The following is a 27087-nucleotide window of genomic DNA, read 5'->3' on the forward strand; positions in this document are numbered from 1 at the left end:
GTAGTGAGTAAATCCGGGCCGATCGCCACAAACATGTTCCCACGAGTCCACCAATTGAAGATTATTTATAATTGTCGTAAGTTCTGCGCAGGGAGAATGATGTGGTAACTGATCTTTAGGTGCTTGGCTACAGTTGAAGTCCCCTCCCATTATCAAGGCGTCCTGATGGCCCATAAAGAGGGGCGTGATTGTATGAGCGAAAAAGGTGGGTCGTTCGCGACGCCGACCAGATCCTGACGGTGCATAGATGTTAATAAGACTCCTTGGATAGTAAGAGCCATGCCTCTGGCGTCAGGCAGATACTCGACGTCTTCTGCGGATATGCCTTCGCGGAGGAGGATCGCCACACCACTGCCATTGGCAGACGCATGTGAGACCAAAGTCTTGTAGCCATAGGGTCCCTTGAAGTTTGCGACATACGCCTCTTGAAGGAGCGCAATGTCGATGTCTGCTGCGTTGAGTAGATCCTGTAGCATGGCTAGTTTATGTCGGGCACGTATGTTGTTGATGTTAATCGTCGTTAGACGGTATGTTTGGTCAGCCAGGTCGGCAACCGGGTTGTGTAGGAGGCCAGGTGTGGGCGGCAGGGGCGGCCCCACAGAGGCTGACGATACAGCCGTAGTCACTGTTGTTGCTTGGTGCTGGGTACAGCCGAGGGAGCATCTCTGCCTTCGGCATCCTCCTGGTGCTGTGGCTCATCCTCGACATCATCCGCCCAAGAATCAGATGCAGCAATTGGTAATTGTGGATTAGTGCTGTCAGTAGAGTGCTCGCGCGTATGTTCAGTAGCAGAAGTGATGTTGTCAGACCGAGGCTCAGAAATTGTATCCGCCGTAGCATCGTGATGGGAAGGGTGAGTTGTGGTGGTAGAGTCCTGAGTGTCGTCCGACGCCGGATGTTCGTCCGGGTCACACATCCGAAGCAGGCAATCATCGGATGGCGTATGGCGCCGTTTCTTGCGTTTACGAGCGGACCGTTGTTTCCGGACATGTTGTGCTGTGTCAGAGAGCGGGCGACAATCATCTGATGCGGTCTCCATTGGTAGGAAGGCAGAGGTCGGGACAATTTCAGTTTCTACTTCTATCTTCTCTATAGGCTCGTTTTGGTGGTACAATTGATCACCGTCTTGAGGAAAGTCTGCCGATGACGCCGTAGAGGGATATGCTGTCCACCACACTGTCATCGACCACTGACTGCAATATGGTGTTACGATCCTGGGCAGGAACAGCTGTTGCGGTTGCAGCCGCTGCATACGTGATGGGGAGTGAAGTAGGCGTCGCCGGGGATGGAACTTCACCAACCGCTGTCTGAGTCAGTCGGCGTTGAATGCAGGCCGATCGAACATGTCCTTCCTGGCCACAGCCGGCGCAAGTACGCGGTTGTCCGTCGTACATGACAATGGCTCTGCAGCCGCCAATTACTAAATGGGATGGCACATGCTTCGTCAGTTCAATCTTAATTTGTCGCACTCCATTTAAGACGGGGTATGTCTCAAACGTTTGCCATTTTTCAGCCAAGTGGCTTATCACGTTGCCGTACGGTTTGAAAGCTGTCATCACAACATCTGGCGGGACTTCGAATGACAGCTCGAAGACCCTCAGAATGCGAAGGCCTAATCCAGCGTGGTTCGATCGTGACAGTTCCTATGTGACCATCAGAATGCTTAAATTTAAGTCCATGAGCGTGTCGGCACACATCATCAGTGCACGCCTTTTCATTGATCATTTTTATGTAGATGACACTTTGTGTCATAGAAAAGTGGATCCAAATGATGTCTTGAGGTGCAATATGGAGTTCATCCCGGATGAAACGTTCAATGTCAAGTGCTCGAGGTCTTGCGTAGTCCGCTTGAAATGTGATCTTAATTGTGGACTTGCGATACGAGTGCGCCATGGCACTACCGAGACACGGACGCGTGACACTCGCCGCAGCGGAAGGTAAACAGCAAACACTCGCGCGCGCGGTGCGCTAACAGGGGGACACAGACACGACGACCTTGCCCCACCGCTGCTAACAGCGGACTGTTCGTCTCCTTGACGCCCAGTGTCCTTTATGTTGCCTGTCTTCGCATGGACTACTCAGTTTGTATATTTTAGTAATTTTTTTCATAGTTCCACAAAACTTCTTTCTGTTTTCTCGATTGATCTGTGTTCCGTTTTTCAAGGCCTATCCACTGTGCCAACTTATAACTAAATCTGAGGGGGGTGCGATGGGGAGGTTCCCTTGTAAGAGCGCTAGAATAAGTTAACGCACACCAAACACCCCTGACTTTGACCCACTCGAGGGTCTGTGGGACCACCTTGATCGGGCTGTGCGCGCTAAGGATCCTCAGCTGAGAAACCTGGCGCAGCCGGTCACGCCACTGGAGTCGGCGTAGCTCCACGTACGTGTCGGCACCTTCCAGAACCTCAGTGACTCCCTTCCTGCTCGTCTCACAGCGATCCGCGCTGGAAAAGATGGTTATTCACGCTCGTGATTGGACAGTGTACGGGGTGGTCCATTGATAGTGACCGGGTCAAATATCTCACGAAATAAGCATCAAACGAAAAAACTACAAAGAACGAAACTCGTCTAGCTTGAAGGGGGAAACTAGATGGCGCTACGGTTGACCCGCTAGATGGCGCTGCCGTGGGTCAAACGGATATCAAATGCGTTTTTTAAAATAGGAACACCCATTTTTTTATTACATATTCGTGTAGTACGTAAAGAAATATGAATGTTTTATTTGGACCACTTTTTTCGCTTCGTGATATCGTGTTAATGTATGGCTACTTTCCTCAAAATGCCCAACGGGCGTGTGCTATGTATGCTGCTCGGTGTCCTGGACGACATCATCCAAGTATCCGGACCGTTCGCCGGATAGTTACGTTATTTAAGGAAACAGGAAGTGTTCAGCCGCATGTGAAACGTCAACCACGACCTGCAACAAATGATGATGCTCAAGTAGGTGTTTTAGCTGCTGTCGCAGCTAATCCGCACTTCTGTTTTGAGAATGCTACATCATCATCGATCGCACCCATACCGTATTTCTATGCACCAGGAATTGCATGGCGACGACTTTGAACGTCGAGTACAGTTCTGCCACTGGGCACAAGAGAAATTACGGGACGATGACAGATTTTTTGCACGCGTTGTATTTAGCGACGAAGCGTCATTCACCAACTGCGGTAACGTAAACCGGCTTAATATGCACTACTGGGCAACGGAAAATCCACGACGGCTGCGACAAGTGGAACATCAGCGACCTTGCCGGGTTAATGTATGGTGCGGCATTATCGGAGGAAGGATAATTGGCCCCCATTTTATCGATTGCAATCTAATGGTGCAATGTATGCTGATTTCCTACGTAATGTTCTACCGATGTTACTGCAAGATGTTTCACTGCATGACAGAATGGCAATGTACTTCCAATATGATGGATGTCCGGCACATAGCTCGCGTGCGGTTGAAGCGGTAATGAATAGCATATTTCATGACAGGTGGACTGGTCATCGAAGCACCGTACAATGTTCACCAGATCTGACGTCCCCGGATTTCTTTCTGTGGGGAAAGTTGAAGGATATTTGCCATCGTGATCCACCGACAACGCCTGCCAACATGCGTCAGCGCATCGTCAATGCATGTGCGAACATTACGGAAGGCGAACTACTCGCTGTTGAGAGTAATGTCGTTACAAAATGGTTCAAATGGCTCTGAGCACTATGCGACTTAACTTCTGAGGTCATCAGTCGCCTAGAGCTTAGAACTAAATAAACGTAACTAACCTAAGGACATCACACACATCCATGTCCGAGGCAGGATTCGAACCTGCGACCGTAGCGGTCTCTCGGCTCCAGACTGTAGCGCCTAGAACCGCACGGCCACTCCAGCCGGCTGAATGTCGTTAAACGTATTGCCAAATGCATTGAGGTTGACGGACATCATTTTGAGCATTTATTGCATGAATGTGGTATTTACAGGTAATCACGCTGTAACAGCATGCGTTCTCAGAAATGATAAGCTCACAAAGGTACATGTATCACATTGGAACAACCGAAATAAAATGTTCAAACGTTCCTACGTTCTGCATTTTAATTTGGAAAACCTACCTGTTACCAACTGTTCGTCTAAAATTTTGAGCCATATGTTTGTGACTATTACAGCGCCATCTGTCACAAAGCGATAAAAGTGGTCCAACTAAAACATTCATATTTTTTACGTAATTAAAAAACGCAGTTGACATCCGTTTGAACTATTGCAGCGCCATCTAGCGGGTCAACCATAGTGCCATCTGGTTTCCCCCTTCAAGCTAGACAAGCTTCGTTCTTTGTAGTTTTTTCGTTTGATGTTTATTTCGTGAGATACTTGGCCCGGTCACGATCAATGGACCACCTGTATACTCATGCACCACATTCATACGTGGGAATGGCGTTTTCCTGTAAATATACTGAAATTGTTGACAAAAAAAACTCGCATAAGATGAAATATTAATCGACGTTCTCCACAGGAATAGAAATACTGGAATATCAATTTGATATCATTCGGTCAAGATGTTTATAGTCTAACACTAACCATCAGCGTATGGGCACCTGGACGCCAAATACAGATAATAAGAAGTTTCAGGTGTTAAATATAAATGAAAGCCTGTTCAGAACCGTTGTGGCCTCTGCATTTGCATTCAAAATACAATGCTGTCAGATCATGAGTCTAGGCTGAAATGCAGTGCAGTGGAAAAAAAATATGTTTTGTGATCTGTTTTAATACAGTAAACGAAAGAAAAGGAAATTTCTGCCAGTGTCACATAACGACTTCTGCTTACTCGTTGGTGATGGTCCGCAGAGCTGCAGAATTACCGGAGTTCCTACAATGAGGTTCGTCAACAGCTCTACACATCTGCTATCTGCTGTGGAATTTTCCTAGAAGTGCTTGACATTAGGACATCTTTATCAAGACCTCGACTGGCAGGAAGCTACAGGTTATATCACAGGTTGGTGCGCAAATCGCTTAAACTGTTCGCAAACAGCGGCTCTGGCACGTGCGACACAATATAAAAAGCTCAACTTGTGCCGGCACGGCCACATACGAAGCCTTGTCGAAATGGCGTCAAAACTAGTGTTCCTTGTCGCGCTAGCAGTGTTGTCGCAGGTAAGTGAGAGTCTACAGCGAAAGCACTTCGTATCAGCATGATGGGAGAAGTTTCGGGATAAGGAAGCTTGAATAGTGGCTCAGATGGAGTGCTTCTTTTTTCTCCCTTCTTGTTAGTGCATCTAGACGCCATGACCTTCCGCCATGCGTGCTAGAGGTGCCTCACTGGCATACTTTTCTGCTCCTCAGTTCCAACTCTTCAGCCGACCGGGGTGGCCGAGCGGTTCTAGGCGCTACAGTCTGCAACCGCGCGACCGCTACGGTCGCAGGTTCGAATCCTGCCTCGGGCATGGGTGTGTGTGATGTCCTTAGGTTAGTTAGGTTTAAGTAGTTCTAAGTTCTAGGGGGCTGATGACCTCAGATGTTAAGTCCCATAGTGCTCAGAGCCATTTGAACCATTTGAACCATCTCTTCATGTAACAGAAGGGAAGACAATAAACTATAAGGCGTAAACTTATTTACATACAATACTTACTCCAAAACTGTCAATAATTTTCGACGCCATTGTAGAATATTAAAGATTGTCGAAAACTTATTAATTCACAGTTACGGTCTTGATGTGTTTGTGACTATTAGTGAGGTACCTGGACCCAGTGATGAGTTACGTCGGTGGGCGGGGGGAGGGGGAAGGAGAATTTTACATCATGATATAATGGGATATAAGGGAGTAAATGGGGGTGAATGTACCAGGGATACCGAAGATTAGTGTTGTGTTTGATTGGGCAATTTATATATATATATATATATATATATATATATATATATATATATATATATATATATATATATATAGAGCTGAGCATGGGGATCCTAGAAGAAATGTAATGGAAGAGATATCTTGATTTTTGGCGGAATGTAAATGAAGTACTGGATTCACCCACGTGACCAAGGCACTCAACATTGTATAAACTCGATCAGCGTGGAGCTTTGAAGGGCGCTGTTTCACTTTTTTTTTTGGGGGGGTGGAGTTGTGAAACAGGAACCTGCAGAAGTAGTTAAAACGCGACATTTTCAGCGTGATAATCGTGTAATGCACTCAGTTCTAGTAGCTAGTTTTGATGTGTTTCGGTGGGAACTTGAAGTACTGGAATTTGTGGATTTTCTACGAAATGGTTATTAATATATGAAAGAATGCATTCAGTATTTCATGAATAGGTGGTGATAATGGTCTCTCTTGTGGTGCAACCAGCCGTAGTCAAAAATAGTATAAACTTTTAACGTAATCACAATACTGTCCCTTATCATGGGAAACTTGGTATTTCGTCACGTATTAGTCTCGGTAGCCACTAGAAGCTTTAAGGTGCTACGCAGTGTAGTACGTAGTGAAGGAAGTAGAGAAATATTCATCAGACACAGTCCAGTTCACAAACCGCTGCAGAAGTTATTTATGAAAATATGTGCTTATACCGCGAGGTAGTGACAGTTGTTGACATCTACCAGCAAAATCCGATATGTGAACACAGAAATTTGCACGATGGTACTAATAATCGTTGCCATCCGGTGATGAGGGATCCTGTAGATCACGTACTGTCTTACCGAACTGCATACACCTCCAACTACGAGTACCTAATGTCGCAATATCTAGTACCACGCTCGTGAACCACCTACCTGAGTTAGCCTGTTCACCTGCTCCTCTTGCCAAAGTAAACTTGCTATGCCAAATGATCGCATTTTTTCGGGTGTTCCCCCTATAACAACTCTGAACACTGTACTTTCCACTATTATTGATACATGAGCGGTCTTCTGTATACACTTACTTCTTATTATCGCTGTAATGCACTTCTTACCCATAATATCACATATACCTCTTTGTTGACTGGGGCCGTAGTGTCAAAGTGTTGGTATCGTGACTTTTTTTTAAATAAATTAATTGTCTGATTTGCTGCCAGCAACATCATTTATTTTTTGAATTTAATACCTCACTAAGACATTCCAGAACGCTTTCTTCAGAAACAGGCATTCTTCATTGTATGCATATGAAAACAACAGGTACTGGAATTATCTGAAATTTATTATTTCATAATTTACAGACTATGTCTACCATATCCAAGTTGAATTTCTCGCTGTGTAGCATAGCGTCTGCTGTTTTGAAACTCTCTGGCAGATTAAAACTTCGACTCAAAACCCGCCCTCCGAACATCACTTCTATTGGTATCTCACTGCTATACGTAATGTAATCTTAACGCAGTTTTTTTTTTTTCTTTTGGGTGAGTTATGTGGTAAGTGTGTGTGTGTGTGTGTGTGTGTGTGTGTGTGTGTATGTTCAAATGGTTCAAATGGCTCTGAGCGCTATGGGACTCAACATCTTAGGTCATAAGTCCCCTAGAACTTAGAACTACTTAAACCTAACTAACCTAAGGACATCACACACACCCATGCCCGAGGCAGGATTCGAACCTGCGACCGTAGCAGTCCCGCGGTTCCGGACTGCAGCGCCAGAACCGCACGGCCACCGTGGCCGGCATGTGTGTGTGTGTGTGTGTGTGTGTGTGTGTGTGTGTGTGTGTGTGTGTCTTAGGAGGGTAGAGGAAAGAGGGCGAAAACTTTATATGCACTGTCATTGTCGTTGTGATATTGCGCGGTACCTTGTTGATTGTGAAACTGACTGTCTTGGACGTATGAGGGTTTTTTGGGAACCGTCCGTATTTGGGACCAGTTACTAACTGATACAGAAACATCGTAATGCTACCAACACAGACAATGCCACAACCAACAACATGCAGCCCAACGCAAAACAACGACGACAGCAAAAACAGCAACAACAACAACAACAACAACAACAACAAGCAATAGAAAACGCCTGATGAGCAAAACATGCTCGAAACGCGTAGCCATGTATCAAGTTAAAAAAAGAGAAAAATGTGACTAGTGGCAGAAATAAACAAACATTATACTTCTTTGTTTGTCATATATCCCCAATCTCCTCTATTTGAACAGATCCAATGAATCACGTAATCACTCTACTTCCAAATGTATTAGTCTTGTTTCTGTCCGAACTTTATAGCTGTCGATGATTTCTGATGTGTCGTGGACAAATGAATGAACGATCGTCCTGCAGATCTTGATCTTTACATTGAAGGGCTTACAAGCTAAAAGTGTTTCCCACACTAAAAGCAAAAAGATCTATCCCCTGCTTGTATCTTCTCGCGTGTACAATAACATTCTTTCTTCCAGGTTAGCTGGTGTTTTCTTTTACAGCTGAAGTCTTAGAATTGGTGCTACATGTACATAAATTTTATTTTGAGGGAGGCTATGTGATATATTATTAAGATTGAAACGAGTGATATCTGTCGTATACTCTTTCTAGAATTTTAGTGTATTTCGCAGTTCTTTTCCTCGTTATGGTAACGGCAAAAGCGTTTTATGGCACTGATTGCGTAGGCGTTCTGCTCTCTGAACCGAGGAGGTAACTTTTGTTCACACCCATTGGTTATATTTACATCTCGAAGTGGGAGTGTTATGTCTCATGTGTATTCCTGTAAGAGGCTATGATGAGTGCGAATATTGTGTTTCTAAGGCATAAGGCAAAGGTCGAGAGTTCGAGTCTCGGTCTGGCACACAGTCTTAATCCGCCACTAAGTTAAACTGTGTTTCTGTTGATGACGATAGGAGTGGCAAGAAAAGGACTGAAAGCTGTACTTAAACGTAACCTTCTGCTATCGAAGAGCATCTAGGGGACCGCAGAGTTTACGTTTGCATCTGAGTGATGCAACACCATCGAAACTGTCTCTTACTCTCAGTCTACTAGGCGCTGGTAAGAGGTTTAGATTTTAAGCCTGGACGTTCTTGAATAAGTTTGTTTATGATATTTACGCTACCATCTCTCCTCTTCCGCCAAAATATTGGTAGCAAAAATAAATTTCCCACAAGTACCACTCGAATATGTTAAATGCATCAACAACAAAAAATGAGTTTCATTCCTTCATCTGGAACCGCATCTTACGAATTGAAGCGTAATCCATGTGTATTCCGTACTAGTAAAAGTACAGCAAGTTAAAATCTTTGTTGCAGTAATGAGGAATATTAGATGACACTGTTTTAATGGCTTGGACGGCAGAATATGTCATCTGTACTGCCAATGTGAAAACAAATTTACTTTGGTCTCTGTATGATAGTGGTTCTAATTACAGCCTTTAAGAGTTTAATGTCATTTGAATGAAGTCCAAACGAAGAAAATTAAACTGGCAAGACAACAAAAAGAGTTCACCACCCTTTCCTGTCTCTCACTCAACTCGCCTAACAGTACCGCACAAAAAGAATCTTAGAATCTTTGTATCAAGTCTATTCTACGTAATTTAATACTACGTAAGTAAATGACGAAGTTGGCTTATTGATCAGTGTTAAAAACACTGTACGTGCTTTTTACAATAAGGGAAGACATACAAGTATGTCAAAAATAACATCCTGTTTGCACTCGCAAGATTTTATTTTTATACTTTTGTCCAAGGCGTTTAGAAACTCCACTTTCAAGAAATTATTCCTCTCCTTTCTTGAGGGCTGCACCGACGTATGTCTACTGTCTATCAGGGAAAAAAGTCAGTTTCTATGTATTACTTCAGTTTAACCAGACAGGGGGAGAGAGTAAGAGAGGGACAGAGAAAGAGACAGAGAGACAGAGAGAGAGACAGAGAAAGAGAGAGAGTCGTTTGTGTCAGCGAGAGACTCCCACATACACTTAGCAAAATTTGTCACATGTATTAACTTTGGATATTACTCATACTTTGTTTATTCAGAGTTATTTAGCTACAAATAAAATCAGTGCATACAGTTTCCGGTTCGAGACTCTTTTAAAAGCGAAATTTTATTGTCACATGGTTGTCAAACAGTCAGTGAAGTCGATCATTTTAAATTATCAAGATTATGGGTAATTAAAAAGTTTCCTGAGAAGTATGAGGTTCCATACCTTGAGCAGAAACTAAATTTCGCTATGTTCACCGCATGACAGTATTCTCCTCTGTCTCCGAAACGTGAAAGTTTGTTTACTTTGTTTCCTTGCCACTCTATTATCTCCAGTGGTGTACTCTGGAGCAGTCGTTGCGGTGTTTAATCGCGAACTTTGCATAGACCGTTGTTTAGATGTCTCGAAGTTCCAACTTGTTATCCCTTTACATACACGAGTACACCATCATAGGATCTGTTGTTGGTAATATTGACTCATTCATAATTCGTTCACTGCACACTAAACCAAAAAACGATTTCCACTTCTTTAAGCTTTGTAAGGAAGTGCGTGAACTGTTCAAGAACTTTCACTTTCAACAGGCACCGGCGGACCTCAAGAAACTAAGTCATAAAACCCAAGTCTTCAAATCTGAATTGAAAGGTTTCCCTGTGCACACTCATTCTCTGCTGTACAGTAATTTCTCAAGTACTTGAGAAGTTTTTTACCTTAATGTGTACTGATTCGAGTGCCTTCTCAGAACTTTTTGATGTTTTCTTAATTCTTTAGATCTTTTTTGTGTACATTATCTATTTGGCATTTTTAAGAAATATACGGACACGGTACATGACCAGGTAATTTTAGCTCGCATAATCCCGCAGAATCTGACAAATAAATAAATTCACACTTAAAGTATTCTAATCCCAAATTAAAATTCTTCCGTTAGACGTAGCGCAGGCCCTGGGGGCTCAACAAAATTAAAACCGTCTCACAGAACAGAATTTCGTGTCAGAATATAACAAGCAGTCAGTTATAGCGATGGATTCCAACCCCAGAAGAGCTGACTATGCTTTGATATGTAAATGTTTTGTTCTTAGGTGTGTTCAGCGGGTTTCCTTTAATCTAAGATACGACGTAAAGACCGCCTAACACTATTTCGTAGTCGGTATAACCTGCCTTAGCTTGTTATTTTCACCTTCATCCGTTCGCTATCCCGTCCGTACAACAGCTTTCTCTAAAAGCGCACGATATTTGCTAGAACTGTATACAGGTGACACAAAAATACGATACTTCTGAAATGTGTCGTGATAGACATACGTAATTAGCGGCACTGTGGAACAGGGACGGTTAACTACGACCACGTTATTTAGTAACCTGCAACATCGTTCTTTCTCCACAGATATGTTTTAAAAAGAGAACAGTATTGTGGAAGTGGCCCATGGGGAATTGCAAGGTTTTTTCAGTTAAAGTAGCATAGTCGGCTATCCTAAAAACTGTATGAACATGAATCGCAAACTAAATTGGATCGAAAAAAAAGTCGTCAGGATGACGAATAAGGGCATGATCATTAGGCAGAACATCGAGAAACTATGAGTTTTAATCTTAAGAATAGTGGGGTGAACGTCTTTTGGCACGTTATTCGAGAGACTGGTCGTCGGACTATCCACAGTGATTAAAACTCCCATTAGTATAAAAGACGATTTGTAAAATAATTGAATAAGTGGAATTAACAGTTCCAATTAGCATCCGGAAACAAATGAAGACGATCACAATAGAGGACAGCGAACATCTGGACTCGCTCGATGGCACATGAGGACCATAGTCATCTCACTGACTACGTGACATAAACTGATGGTGTGGTGCATGGTTTCGTCACAGTGGCTCATCAGACCTAACTTTATCGAAAATGAGGAGCGGATGAGATGACTTTCACTTAGGGTAATTCGCTTAGATGCTGCAGGCTTCTATTACAGCTGCAATGAGCGATTTTACGTACCTTCACTACCTCTGGTTCTCACAGGGTTACGTTACATCGTACACTCAGGGACGGTTAGTGACAGCCACTCCCCGATTCTCAGATAAATGATCAAGAATTCGTGACATTCCCTAACCTACTGTATCAGTAAACTTTCTCTTCAGTTTTCTCCTTATTTCTTGTATGATGAAGTCAAAAGCTCGCCTTGTAATACATGGCCACGGAGGGTTGATGAAATCAAACGATTTCACCTCGAAGTTCACGGTATTCAGTACTGAGGTCAGGAAAAGAATATTGCATGAATGCATCCGAATAGTAGGATATTATCTACAACGTGAAATTTTCTAATCGTAATCTCCCCCGTCCTTCTTACTTCCATCTATCGTCCACAGTAAAGTCTCTTATGAAGATTTGAGAGAAGTGAAGATTACAATAAACTTTCACGTTTACTTGGCTTGTCATGGCTCCAGTTCTTCTTGTCTAGGAGTCTGATTCTTGAAAATCCCACATTTTAGGTCCTCACGATTGGAATGAACTAAATAAATTTGAAGATTGTTGGTGCACAAATTTTGTTTTACCTAAATATATTTTCTCACATTTTAGAATATTGTACAGTCTTTTGAATTTTCACGGTAACAAAGCCGAACGTACATTGTTGGCACAAAAATACAAAATTACGTCCGATCACATCAGAGGCATGCTCACGACTCTCTCTCTCTCTCCGGAAATAACAATATTCCAAACGGTTTACAATTTTCTTTAACAAATGAATTTCTACTAGCTTTAATTTAGATTATTATTACATAAACGAATCCAGAAATTAACGTAGTAAACAGTATAGGACCGCATAACTAATAATATAATTTTTAAGTGTGTTACTGTTATCGACAACTACTGTTGAGGAAAAGTAATGCTAGAGGAGGATGTCCCGTTACAAACTAAAGAAGAGTTGTAGTAGTTCAATTGCTGTCACCAAATGTTTACATTGTTTTTTATTTTGCATGTTTCTTAAAACCTCTCGTTTATTTTGTACCACCCAGTCCTTATAATATTATTTTTATATTAACAGTTTAATTTTTTGTGTTTAATTGAACTTAATGTTGCTTCGAAGTCTGCATTTACGGGTCAACTTAAGCTGAAGCGTATGTTGATCCTCGAGATATGTGGCTAATGGATAGTTCACTGATTGCTCTATGTTGCAGGGTGTTATCGCAGCACCTGCTCCCGAACCGTTGTTTGGTATCGGTGACATCATTGGCGACGTCATCGACACCGTTACTAATATTACATCCGATGTGATCGATGCAGGAGAGACAATTATCGGTGACGCTGTCGATGATGTAATCGGAGCTGGAGAATCAATTGTCGGTGGAATCGTCAACGTTACATCTGATGCTCTCGACAACATCCAGGTAAGTCTGAGACGAGTCAGTAGATCGCTGGAACTTCGGAGCTAAACCGTGATGAATCCTTCTCCACTTTCATGGGACAATCTTTCAGTGGAGGTTAAAAACACACATTCCGTCAGCAGACTCGTCTATCTCTGACACTGGCGTATCCTAAATTTGGAGTAATCTACATCTATATTTCCGTTTGTGAAAATGGCTCACTAAGAAAAACATATGTGACTGACATTGAGTTTGCTGAACAGCTTAGTTCCGTGACGGTAGACGAAGGCTTAGGTACACAGAACTGTGTATCATCTCAGACTATTCAGCACGTTGTGATGACATGAAATCATACAGGAATACGTTATTTTGCTACGGCGTCCGTCTCCACGCAGTTTGTTTGTGAGTTCGCAAAGAATCAATGTAAGATAGTGATAGATATGTATTCAACGGACGTGTCGGACAGTCTTGTACATACTTCTCTTTTTGACCAGGCGCTGTCATACTGATTTTAGTATTTGGAAATGTCCAATGGGGAGGGGAGATGGGTAGGTGGGGGTAGGGGGTAGTAGTACGCCGTCTAACACGTGCCTCACGTAACGATTGCAGTTATGATCCGTCAGTCCATTAGGCCCGATATTTCATTTTGTTTCAAACGGCACGTAAGGCACTAACATTTGACGCCTCCTCGTCAGCCTGGCCAACAATAGAGACCAGCAGATTGCAGCCAACGAATACAGTACGCATATTCAGTCAATACTTTAGGTTAGGCTGATGCTGGAGCTACTACTCCGAAAACACTGTATTTTCCCACTCAGCACACAAGCTGTGTACCCCGAGTGGTTCGTGGTTTGTCGACTATAGAAGGTGACGCATTAGTATGCGCGATATTAAGTCCGGTAGTCAGAAGGCTGCGTCGGATCGTCGACGCAGACAGGTTCACACTAACTGCGGTACTCCATCTGCGGACCACCGTTGTATAGTAGACACGGTAACGTATGGTCATGTGGACGTGATGGCTGTCATCCCAACCTGTACCCACAATGAGTGATCCAATGTCCATAAACCGTTGTGTACGGACCTGTTATATACAATAGTTATACAGTCCGCAGCAATGTCACTGCCGTAGCGTCATGTCCCATACGAGCCGAAATATCACAGTCTGATAAACACGTTTCCTGCAGAGATGTCATTCTGCTCTGATCGAACTAAGCCGCCTGTTAATACCACACCTTTTGACTTCGCTGAGGTGTGCTGGTAATTGTTTTCACGTTTCCTCTTCTTTTGGGGCTTCTTATGCGACTGCGCTTGGCTCTACATCAATCCTTCTGGTCACACTAGAAAGGGAGCCGTTTGACGAAGATGTACGCCAGCTCTCTGCTCTCTTAATTCGATATTGCTAGTAAGTACACACATTCTCCAAAGCTGGATTCATTTGTTTCGTTCTTTCTGTGTACACGAATGGAGTGTGACACTTACGGTGTTCACTGATACCTGATAAATTGTTTAAGGCATCGGAACAAGGTTTTATTTAAACCTATGTGTATTAAAATGTTCGTTATCGTTATCGGTTTGCATACCAGGATAAAGAAACAACTTTTTTCCTTCTTTGCTGTATAGAACGATATCCTGTTCCCAGTTGCAGACTAATATGCAGTCAGCCAAAATTTTCTCAACTCTGACAGTCTCTTAACCTCTGGGCAGCATTTATACGCACCGTCCTAAATTATTTGTTGTAACAGTACTGATGAGAAGAGAATACAAGCATTTGAAATTTGATGCTACAGAAGAACACTGAAGATTAAATGGCTAGATCGAGTAACCAAAGAAGAAGCAATGTAGCGAATTGGGGGGTGGGGGGGAGATTTATGGCACAAATTGATTAAAGGAAGGGATAAGTTGATAGGAAAAAGCACGAGGCATCAAGAAATATTTAATTTGGTAATGAAGGGAAGCGCAGAGGGAGGCTTGAATACAAGAAGCATGTCTAAGTGGACGTAGTTTCCAGTTATTATGTGGAGATAAGGAGAATGTCACACGGAATAGACTAACATAATTCAAATCTCTGTGCTTCCCTTCAATGTTCGTCCTCTACAGCTCTCTCGAGTGCCATGTAAGTTGTTACCTTACACACAACCAACAATCCTGTCCCTTCTTGTAGCTAATGCTTTCGACAGATCTCATTCTTTGTCGATTGTGCGGAAAACATTTGCTTTATTTATTAGTCACTTAATTTTGGACACCCTTCTGTATCGCCACATAGAAAATAATTCTTTCCTATCCTTGATTCAAAGCATTATTTAAAGGATAAGTCCGCAGAACTTTCTTTGCCATATTAAGACATACAGGGGGTGGAGAAAAATATGGAAACACGGGAAACACAACACATTACCATGCATAACACGGTGTAGGGAAACGGTTGGCATTCGAAACAGCTTCCACTTGTCTCGGATTGAATGAACACAGGTCCTGTATGGTTTTCAGGGGAAATTTGGAAATTTGTGATAAGTTCCTATGGGACCAAACTGCTGAGGTCATCGGTCCCTAGGCTTACAGACTACTTAATCTAACTTATGCTAAGGACAACACACACACCCATGCCCAAGGGAGGACTCGAACCTCCGACGGGGCAGCAGCGCCAACCGTGGCAAGGCGCCCAAGAGCGCACGGCTACCCTGCGAGGCGATTTTCAGGGGAATCTCATACAACACTTCCTGCAAAATAGTGGCAAGTCTCGTAATGATGATGGAGGTGGATAACGATCAGTCTCCCTTCTCTCGAAAGTAAACTACGAAAGCCCAATATAATAATGAGATCTGGTGACTGGTGTGTCCAGGAGAGATGCGAAAATTCATCCTCGTGCTCTCAAAACCAGTCCTGGACAATGTCAGTTGTGAGAACAGGGACCTGTCGCCTTGGAACACAACATCCAGATTGGGGAACAACTACTGTACCATGAGACTGATCTAATCACCCAAAATGGTCACATAATCCTTGGCAGTAATGTGACTTTGCTGATGAACAATGGGCTGAATATTTGGATGCACAAATCATCACCGGATCCACGCCATGCCTCACTGTTGGTAGCAAGCAGACTATATCGTAGTCCTAGCTCGGAGTACGCCAGATGTAAACTCGGCCATAAGTTGGAAACATTGTGAAACAAGAGTCATTCGACCAAATGACTTTCTTCTATTGCTCCATAGTCCAGGTTATATGGCTTTAGCCAGACAATTTCTCGTTCCGGGCATATGCATGATTGACGTGCTGGTATGTGAATCCACCTCGCCCTACAATTTCCAGCCTATGGAGCTCCCTTCTAGTAGTTTTGGTGCTGACTGGGTTCGCAAGTGAGACGTTCAGTTCTGCAGAGAGTTAAGCAGTTGCTTTCCTTTTATTTTTCGTCACCAACCTCTTCAGTGGACGTGTATCACTATCACTCGGCACAGTTCCGCCCGCGTTGTGACATAGTAGATGATGTTTGTTCGATTTTCCTGTAAGCAGTACAAATCTTCAATACGATGCCTCTTGAAGCACCAAACATTTTGGATGCCTTGGTCATGGACGTATCCACCATACCAGCACCAACAATTTACCCATGTTCAGATCCATTTAGGTCCAACATACTGCACTCACTACTACACAGAAGACTGCTCTGATCACGACTGACACTTGTGACGTATTGAGGACATCGCACAGGTGCCGTTTGTGTTCAGGTACAACAGTGCAAATTGCGGGCTTGGCTAGCATCGGTATTTATGTTCAAGCACGCATTTCTTGCAACGATTCCATATTTTTGTCCAACCCCTGTGTACTGCAGCTTTAAAATTCTTGAAGCGGACTTTGACAGAGCACTGAAAGACCTAAGTAGAACTATGTTCCCGCGGGCAGATGCCATTCGTCAGAACTTCTATCCTTGAAAGAGCCAGCCGCGACAAAACTGTTCCATCTCGTGCGCAAAATGTATCACTCAGGGGAAATACACTGAGATTTCAAGGAGAATGTAGTAGCTCCAATTTCAAAGGAAGCAAGTGTTGACAGGTGTGAATATTACCGAACTATCAGTTTAATAAGTCATCGTTGGAAAATACTAACACGAATTATTTATAGATGAGTGGAAAGCCGGTAGTAGCCGACTTCGGGGAAAAACAGTTTGGATTCCGGGAAAATGTAGGAACATGCGAGGTAGTGCTGACCCTACGACTTCTCTTAGAAGATAGGTTAAGGAAGGTAAACCTATGTTTACGATGTTGTAGACTTAGAGAAGGCTTTTGACAATGCTGACTGGAATACTCTCTTTGAAATATTGAAGGTATCAGAGGTAAAATACAGGGAGTGAAAGGCTTTTTACAAGTTGTTAAGAAACCAAACGGCAGTTATAACAGTCGAGGGGCATGAAAGTGAAGCAGTGGTTCAGAAGGGAGAAAGACAGGGATGTAGCCTATCGCAGATAGTATTCAATTTGTACACAGAGCAAGCAGTGAAGGAAATCAAAGAATAATTTGGAGTAGGAACTAAAGTTCAGCAAGAAGAAATAATAACTTTGAGATATGTCGATGGCGCTGTAAATCTTTGAAAGACGGTAAAGGACTTGGAAGAGCAGTTGAACGGAATGGACGCTGTCTTGAACGGAGGATGTAAGATAAACATTAACAAAAGCAAAACAAGGGTAATGGAATGCAGTAGAATTAAATGAGACGATGCTGAGGTAATTAGATTAGGAAACGACACACTAAACGTAGTATATGAGTTCCGCTGTTGGGCAGCAAAATAACTTATAATGGAGAAAGTGGAAACGGTATAAAATGTAGACTGGCAATGGCAAGAAAAACATTTCTGAGGAAGAGAAATTTTTTGATATCGAATACGGATTTAAGTGTTATAAAGCTTTTTTTGTAGGTTTTGGTTGGAACGAATCCACGTATGGAAGTGATACATAGACGATAAACCGTTAGGCAAGAAGAGAATAGGTGCTTTTGAAATATGGTGCTACAGAAAAATATTGAAGGTTGGATGGGTAAATTGCGTAACTAATGAGGAGGTAATAGACTTGAGGAGACAGGAAATTTGAGGTACAGCTTTACTAAAAGAAGGAATCGGTTGGTAGGACATATTATGAGATGTGAATATCAAGGTACACCAGTTTTCTAACGTAGGGGAGTGTGTGTGTGGTGGTGGGGGGGGGGGGGGGGAGGGGAGGTAAGGGGTTGAAATCGTAGAGGAAGACCAAGAGATGAGTACAATAATCAAATCTAGAAAGATGTGAGTTACAGTAGCTACTCGGAGATGAAGAGGCTTGCACAGGATAGACCAGAATGGAGAGCTGCATCAAACTTGTCTTCGGACTGAAGACCACAACATCAGAGACCTCAGCAGCTGACGAGTGATATCATATCTGTTGCTTCTGCATGACTTCTGGCCAGTCATGTTCCTTCCAGAGGATAATTTTAGAACCTGATAAGTATTGATTAAATTCCTAATCCTACAAAATATTTGCAACTTAAAACTTATATTACAGATTCGATAAAAAGAACATTTCGGAAATAAGTAAATGAAACCACATTGAAAATATCTGAAAGATTACGTAGCAGGATGATGCGGAACACGACGATTTTTTTAACAGATATCCACCATGAAAGGAATGTTAACATGAAAGGAATGTTAATGATAATAGAATTATGGATAAATTTCAAATACGCCAGAATGCTGTCTCTGTTCGTGTATGTGTTCATTATCTTCTGTAACTGCCGTATTCATAAGAAACCTTTCTTTTCCTTTCAGGATGGTATTCAGGAAGTGCAGTCTGGAGTTCAGGTAAGAAAGCGAATCACATTTACAGTAATAATTTTTAAATATTTGACAAGACTATCATAATAATGACCAGATTCGCTTGACTGTTGTTGATAGTGTATTAAATTCTATTATTTTTATGATCTGACAATTGTAGTATCATGTATATGCCTCTACCAGCTCTGTAACCATACTCGTTCTCTCCTAACCGTGTAGAAGTCGTCAATTCCTAAGTGCATTTAATTCTAACTTTACGAATGTTACGCACGTTCTAAGAAATAATTGAGAATAAGCAGTGCAATTAGATTTTCACCTGTGTGGTTCATCTTGTTGCTGCCGATAATTCACTATAACCAGTTGCTGAACGCATTATTTCGGTATCTCAAGTTCTTTGTTAAATTCACAAACATCATGCTGAGCAAATATTTCAGATTTAAGAAGTAAGCATAAATTCCGATTTAATTTTTTCGTCATTATATATTTCTTCTAGCCACAACCCAACTTGTTTCACAGCTCCTACCGCACAGAAAGCAAGTGACCGCTAAAGAGGGCGCGAAAACCACAGATAAACAGTTGCAAACGCATACTTTTCAACATGCTTGAGTAGAGAAATATTTTTGGGTTTTAATATAATGATTGCATAACTTCCTACTAAATATATTGTGTTACAAATTTAAAAATACATATTACTTCTATGGGAACTTTACAGTGCAATGGCCAGAGTGCGATAGAACCACACGTATTTGTAATTCCTGTAACACTTGCTTTTAGAAAATGTACATGAACAAATCTAAAGCATACAACTCAAAAATTAGACAATTAACATGTCGGAACCACGTCGCGAAAATGAGTCAAGTGATCGATACGCTGTGAAACGAAACCCAGTTTTCCTGAAAACATTTCAGCCCTCAAATTAACTGTGAACTACGAGTAAAATCCAGTTGTCGGACTCGGAAATCACCAACTCAGTACACCATTTGGAGTCACCAGTACACTTGTTTTTAATTATTGTTCACCAATCTACATGGAGCTCGATCGTTGAGACTGTAGAAATCAAATTCCTACGTCCTAAGAAAAATGCCATCTGATCAGTTTTCTGAAACATTTTTTGTACCGCAATAAATCATGTTCTCTATATCATGTATAGCAGGGTGTCTATAGCTCCTTTGCCTCACTTGTGCGCACGTACAGTACTCGAGTGGTCGACCTATGCATCCACGCATACAAAAGAGAGATTTAGGGGCAGGGTGTCAGTGGGCGGGGGGGGGGGGGGGGGGTGGCTGTAAGGGGAGACAGGATGTCCGGAGCAAATACAAGCTCTGTAATACGCATCACCTCTTTCTAGCATTAACGTTTCTTAATGAGGGATGTGGATGGAGATTTCACTTGTTCCGTTACTATACAATAAATCCAGGTATCATTTGCGTTGTACTAATCTTATATTATTGAAGCTTAGCTTCTTTTTTTTCATCGTAGGATACGGATGGCAACTGACACTCAACAAAGCAAAAGTAATGTACTTCTTATACATAGACGAAAAGATCCGATGTCTATTGACTACACTATCACTTAACATTTTGTGAAGCCGATAGCAATAATGAAATATGTGCAGTTTGATGTGGAGCGAAAATACACCTCGCGAGAAAGCACATTTAAGCGAAATTTTAGGAAAAGGATATCTGGCGTCTTTCGTCAACGAGGAGTTAGTAATTTTCCAATTAGGTGAGCATTTTGGCTCTCAGAGGTTTCATTGACTGATTCAGTTTGCATATTTTAAACCAACATTTTTGACTTTAATCTTTTGATTGTCAAGTAGCAGTCAGCATCTTTAAGGCTAAAGCTATAATTGTAGGTAATACAGATTGCCAAATCTCTTGACCTGAGCCTCCTAATCATTAATGCCTGCTAATTGCTCAAGTGGTTTCACTGCACAACTTTTAAATCGGACTGAAAAGTATAAAATAATTTATTCCATCTCCAAATAGATACCTAACTCCATACAGTCAGTCCTGAAAAGTTGTGACTGCGAATCTTTAATAGCTATGAAAATACTTTTAAGATTCAAAATGAATAACGTGGGGGATACGCAATTTGTAACTGACGCATGAATAATTCACCTTCTTGTTATTACTGATACTGATGCATTAGTAGTTCGCTTCCTCACCGTTATCTGTTGCATGTGTGCCACATTTATTTTTGTTAAATCTTACAAGCACTTTCATAGGTATTAAACATTCACAATCACAAATTTTCAATGGTTAAGAATGTGTATGGGACTAGAAGAAATTATTCTATACTTTTTAGTCCAATTTAAAAGAGTCAATAGAAGAATTCAGTTTTATTTAAGCACACTGACGGAAGATAATCCCAACGCCAAAAAATAACTAACGTGGAATAGTGAAACTTCGGGAATACATTTGCCTATGTAACATATTTAAGCGATTAACACCGAAAGACGACAGATTAATGTAAGCTCGAGATAAGCCATTGTAAATGTGATATGGTGGTACATTAACAACCGATGTACCCGTCAGATTGTTGAAAGCAACCACGCAAACGTGCATGCATAGTGTTGTACAGGTGCCGGATGTCAATGTGTGGGACGGAGTCCCATGGTTGTTTTGCACTTGGTCGGTAAATACAGAGACGGTTAATGCTGTTTGTGGATGACGCTGGAGTTGTCGTCCGATAATGTCTCGTATGTGCCCGATTGGAGTCACGCAACATGTCGACACTTCGTAGAGCATATTGCGTCCCAACATCGGTATGTCGGTGATCGTTATCCTGTTGGAAAGCACTCCCTGGAATGCTATTCATGAATGGCAGCACAACAGGTCGAGTCATCAGACTGACATACAGTTTTGCAGTCATAATCACGGCAATGCTCCTCCTCTCATACGAAATCGCACGCCAGACCATAACTCCTGGTGTAGGTGCAGCGTGTCTACACAGGTTGCTTGCGGATCGTCAATTGACCTTCTAACCAACACACGAACATCAGTGGCACCGAGGCAGAACCAACTTTCATCAGAAAACGCAACAAACCTCCAATCAGCTCTCGCTTGACATCACTGAAATCGCTAATGACGGTGGTTTGGACGTCAGTGCAATGCACGCTACTGGGCAACTGATTCGGAGCTGTCCTTGAAGTAACCGATTTGCAACACTTCGTCGTGTCACTGTGGTGGAAACTTCTGCTCAAACTGCTGCTTCCTTCACGGTAGCGTCGCGTGGCCGTCCGGAGGCCGGTCTTCTTGCGACAGTACATTCTCGTGACCAATGTTGTCACCAATCACGTACAGCGGCTACATTGCTGCCATATCTTTCTGCTTTATCGCACAAGTAACATCCAGCTTCTCGCCGCACTGTTACGTGACCTCGTTCAAATGTTGATAATGGCGCCTTTGGTGCCTTAAAGGCGTTCTTGACTAACACCAACTCACCATGTGCAATCTCTAAGCTATCTAACGCTCGCGACCGTTACAACTGTATTTAAAGCAAACCTGATTTGCATCGTTATAGCGGCGCGACTGGTGCGAATGTTGAACAGACGTCATTTTTCGGATGTAGAAACATGTCTACCAACTTTCGCTTATGTCACTCAACTTGTCAGTGCAGTTATTTGTAGGGATATTTTTCTGCGAGAGACGAGGGTGACTAAATTGCTCAGTGAGATATTTGAGGTCTAACATTATGTTTCAAAACGACTGTGAATATCTTTTGCAAGCATGTGGAGCGAAGGCATCCAACGATAAATTAATTTAGTCCCGGAGAAAATGCTACAGTAATTCGCAGTATTTCTCCGCTTTCAGTATTCTTGGAACCTATTAAATATATGTTTTTGGAGGCTGTAACCTGATTGGAACTAGAACTTCGTAACATATTACCCGTATCTAAGGGGAGACAGAAGGCAAGTGGGCTTAAAAAATTCGATTTTTAGATTTTAGCATATTTGAAATGCCTGATCTTTCTTGCGTGAAACAGTTTTTATTTTCTATAAGTACGACAATTTTTTGTGAGATAAGATGGTTTTTCTGACGCACGGTCTTTGCCGGAATAATCCTGATACTTGGTGCAAGTACAGGAGAAGTGCCAGATATGACCACAAACATTCTTTACCTGCATCAGTAATGAATGAAATTAAACCCATATTTAGAGATCTTTGTAAAGATACGTTGATGAAGAAATGTCTTCATGGGAAAACCCAAAATTTAAATGTATGTGTGAATTCTGTCATTTGGAACCGGTTACCGAAAACTGTATTTGTTCAGCGTACAGCCCTCAAATTTGGTGTTTATTATGCTATTTTATGCTTCAATGATTGTGTACTTATAAAACTGGATGTTTTGGAATTATTGGGCACAAAATCTAGTGGAAATACTGCAAAATCCTTGGTGCAAATAGATAAAGAGATAATCCACAAAGCAGATATTGCTAATTTAAAATGCACAAAAGAAGCCAGACAGAAAAGAAGAGGGACCAAGAGAAGAAAAGAAGATCAGTATGATTCAGATGATGCTCAGTATTGTGCAGGAAGCTATTAGTGGTCAGAATTCTAATCAATAACTGTACTAGAATTACAATATTAAACTTCAAATTTTTTTACTTTCGGGTACCATTATTTGATAAACTAATGGGGTTAGAAACATGAAATTTGGCCAATTTGTACTGCAGATGGTAATAAGGTATTACAAGTAAATTGAGAACCACCAAACAATCAGAAACTGTTTTATATTTATTAATGTACAAAAAACTTAAATTTTACTAGTGAAAGAATAATTGTTTAAAATTCAAAACCATAAGAGGTATTATGTTCATTTTACTTGTAAATTGAGGCATATATGTTATATATATGCAGTAAAAATTTCATTGTTTTATCACTTATAGTTCTTTTGAAAAGTGTACCTATTCAAAGGGTAAAATAGCATTGGCAGAATAGGCAGAATAAAGGCAAAAATTGCCTTTCGTCTCCCCTTAATAGTTCAGATTATCCGTAGTCTGAATCAGTGCAGGCTTTCACTGTAGCCATTACAGTTGTTCTCGTCGTCCCGCAGAACCTGACCGGCGAGCTGACGTCGGAGGCGCTGGAGCAGGTGACACAGCTGATCGACGCCATCCAGAACGACGTGCAGCTGCTGCTCAACATCGCCAGCGGCGCCACCAACTCCACGCTGGACGAAGTGCGCCAGCTGGCCGACGAGGTGGTCACTCTGCTCAACGAGCTGCAGGCGGTCGCCGGCGAGATCGGGTCCGACGCTCTCGACGCCGTGGTCGCCACCGTCAAAGGGGTGAGAAGCAGTTGATGGTGCAGTTGAGAGATGAGCGGGTAACAGCAGTGCACCCGCGTACGAAGCAGGCGTCGCTGACACAGGCCTTTGTGCTGGCGCTCGATTTGGATGGCCCCGGTTCGAATCCCGGTGGTGGAGCAAATTTTAACTGTAGGTGTCTGGCCGGACGTCCTGGATTAAGAATCTGTATCACATCAAGCGAGCGCGTTTGGCACCGTTCATAGCGATCAGTCCGTCGTATGGGGACAAACTTACGAGCAGAACACGGCAAGTGCCACAACCAGTTGTCTCAGAAACTTCACTCGCTGGAAGAGGGGTCAATTTAAGCTGACACGCGTCTCTGCTTGTCAGTAGATACTCAACCATTTCCGAGAAAACGACTGTCAAAGTTTTTGAGATACTTAATACGCCGTTCAGCACGTAATCACGTAAGTTGAAGCTTGAATAAAACGTTCTCGGGTCTCAAGTCACGTCAGTTCGAATAAAATCCTCGAGCTTTAGATGACCATCTCCGCCATCGTCGTCAGGAGTTCACTGACGGCCGGGGCTGCTACGGTTTCTCGCTTATATAGGCACGATGACACGGTGTCCATCCCAACATTAAATTTACTGTCGAGATGGGGAAGCACGGCAAGCTGCCATCGTTGGATGTTTTGGTTTAGCGGAAGGCAGGAGACCAGCTTGGTCATTCAGTGTACCGGAAACCAACACACACTAATCGGTACCTGAACGCCAATAGTTTCCACCAGCCTGTACACAAGAAAGCGGTCTTGAACACGTTGGTTCATAGAGCCAAGATTATCTGTGATGACGACCACCGACAGTCTGAATTTCAGAGCTTAAAATGTGTTTTCGGGGAAAATGGATAAGCAAAAGAGACATCGCAAACGCTTTCAAGGGCCGCCGACGAAAGATATCTGGTGAATCAGTAGAAGATGCCAAACGGACTGCATTCCTGTCATACTGTCGAGCAAATAGCAGCAAATTAGGACGTCTGCAACAGAAACATGGGCTAAGACCAGTGTTCCGGCCCGCCCCCAAGATACGAGATATGTTGCGCCCTGTTAAGGACGACATTGCTCTTCGAGTGTCTGGTGTACCCTGTGAATGTGGTAGTATATGTATCGGACAAACAATTTGCACGATTGCGGAGCGTTGTACTGAGCACAAGCACCATATAAAACAAAGGGAGCTTGACAAGTCAGCCATATTGGAGCACTGCCTAGAAAACGGACATAAAGTGTAGTTCGAAAATACAAAACTGTTGTGTCATGCATCTACATATTGGGACTCCGTTATAAAGGAAGCGGCCGAGATTCGTTTAAACAACAATTTCAACAGAGACCAGGGGTACACACTCAGCAGGGCATGGGGGCGAGCGTTGGACATCGAAAGAAAGCAAAAGCGGATGCGCGACGCGGGAGCGGCAGTTTCAGATGTGACGTCTGCCCCTGGCGCCACCTGACGTACCCGGTGCTGCCACCCGGCAATAGCTCCGCTAGCTGCCCGGGTCGACTTACGTGGGCGCGCCACATTGGGTCTATCTGATTGGCTGCTGATGATGTTGTCATGCCTATACAAGCGAGAAACCGTAGCAGTCCCGGCAGTCAGTGAACTCCTGACGACGATGGCGGAGATGGTCATCTAAAGCTCGAGGATTTTATTTGAATTGACGCGGCTTGAAAACCGAGAACGTTTTATTCATATTTACCGTCGCGAAAGACTCCGAGGACACAAGTTGATGCTTTGTCACAGTGGCTAACATTGCGGTTTTTTTGTCCCGTATTCGAAAAACAATAAATAAATGACAAAAAATTGAACTTGTTTTCAGTCACTTGTTAAGAATATTGGTGGTGTTGCGTACTTGTTTCTAAGAAGTGGGTTTTGGTCGGCCGGCAAGTATACCCGTTTACTCGTGCAGTCTTGTATTCAATCGATTCTCACCTGCCCAGCTGGGTTTTTCCTCTTGAGGTAATCAGTAACAGAAACATATCATTCCTGAATTAGTTCTCAAAGTGAACAGGTAGCAGTGGACCATACCAGGTGCAGAAGAAAGAAACCTGAATTCCCGTATAGATGATTCTAGCCGTTAGCGTCGGGACCGAGAGACCACGTCTGCAGCGCCATCTGCTTCCTGTAACGGCTGACGACTAATGTCAACACACAGTAACCCAAATTCCGGTATCTGTTTCAAACCCGTAAACACGTCTAGTTTTATGAGGACAGCATTTGGTTTCTGTTATCATTTGAAGAAAGCTGCTGCAGAATCGCATCGACTGCTTGTCGAAGCTTTCGGAAAACATGATCTTGGGAAAACAAAGTGTTTCAAGTGTTTCAAACAATTAAAAAGTGGTGATTTTTATGTGAGAAACGACGAGCGCTGGAAAACACCGAAAAAGTTCCAAGACAACGAATTGCAGGCCTTATTGGATGAAGGTGAAACTCAAACTCAACAGGAACTCGCGGAACAATTGAAAATGAAGCAGGAAGCCGTTTCTCTCAGTTGAAAACTATGAGAAAAGGGGACAAAATGGGAAAATGAGTTCCGCATGAACCGAATGAAAGACAGCAGGCAAATCGAAAGACCACTTGTGAAATACTTCTCGCCAGATACAAAAGAATGTCGTTTCTCCATCGAATAGTGACAGGTGATGAAAGATGAATTATCTTGAGAATCGTATAATAAATGTATTGTGAAACCAGTCGTATTTTTAAAATTAATATAACATCCTTCCCCTGAGTTGATCGGAAACATTCGTGTATTAAGCGTCTACGGACATTGGTAGATAAATGAGAGAAATAAAATAAAATAAATTGAAAACAGTGCTCGGGTTTCTGCACCGCAAGACTACCTAATGTGCCAAC

The 27087-nt window shown here is 42.6% G+C and overlaps 1 protein-coding gene across 1 annotated transcript in view; it reads left to right on the forward strand.

The window, feature by feature from the left end:
• Positions 1-5039: 5039 nt before the first annotated feature.
• The window catches only part of LOC124545476, a 32921-nt gene continuing 10873 nt past the window's right edge, over positions 5040-27087 (forward strand). Inside the window, exons 1-4 of the mRNA XM_047124409.1 lie at positions 5040-5124; positions 12959-13168; positions 18926-18958; positions 23989-24222. Coding sequence (XP_046980365.1) covers positions 5077-5124; positions 12959-13168; positions 18926-18958; positions 23989-24222 — 525 coding nt within the window. The 5' untranslated portion in view covers positions 5040-5076. The remainder of the gene's footprint in view (positions 5125-12958; positions 13169-18925; positions 18959-23988; positions 24223-27087) is intronic.

This window comes from Schistocerca americana, chromosome 8, assembly GCF_021461395.2.
Source record: "Schistocerca americana isolate TAMUIC-IGC-003095 chromosome 8, iqSchAmer2.1, whole genome shotgun sequence".
Taxonomy (NCBI): domain Eukaryota; kingdom Metazoa; phylum Arthropoda; class Insecta; order Orthoptera; family Acrididae; genus Schistocerca; species Schistocerca americana.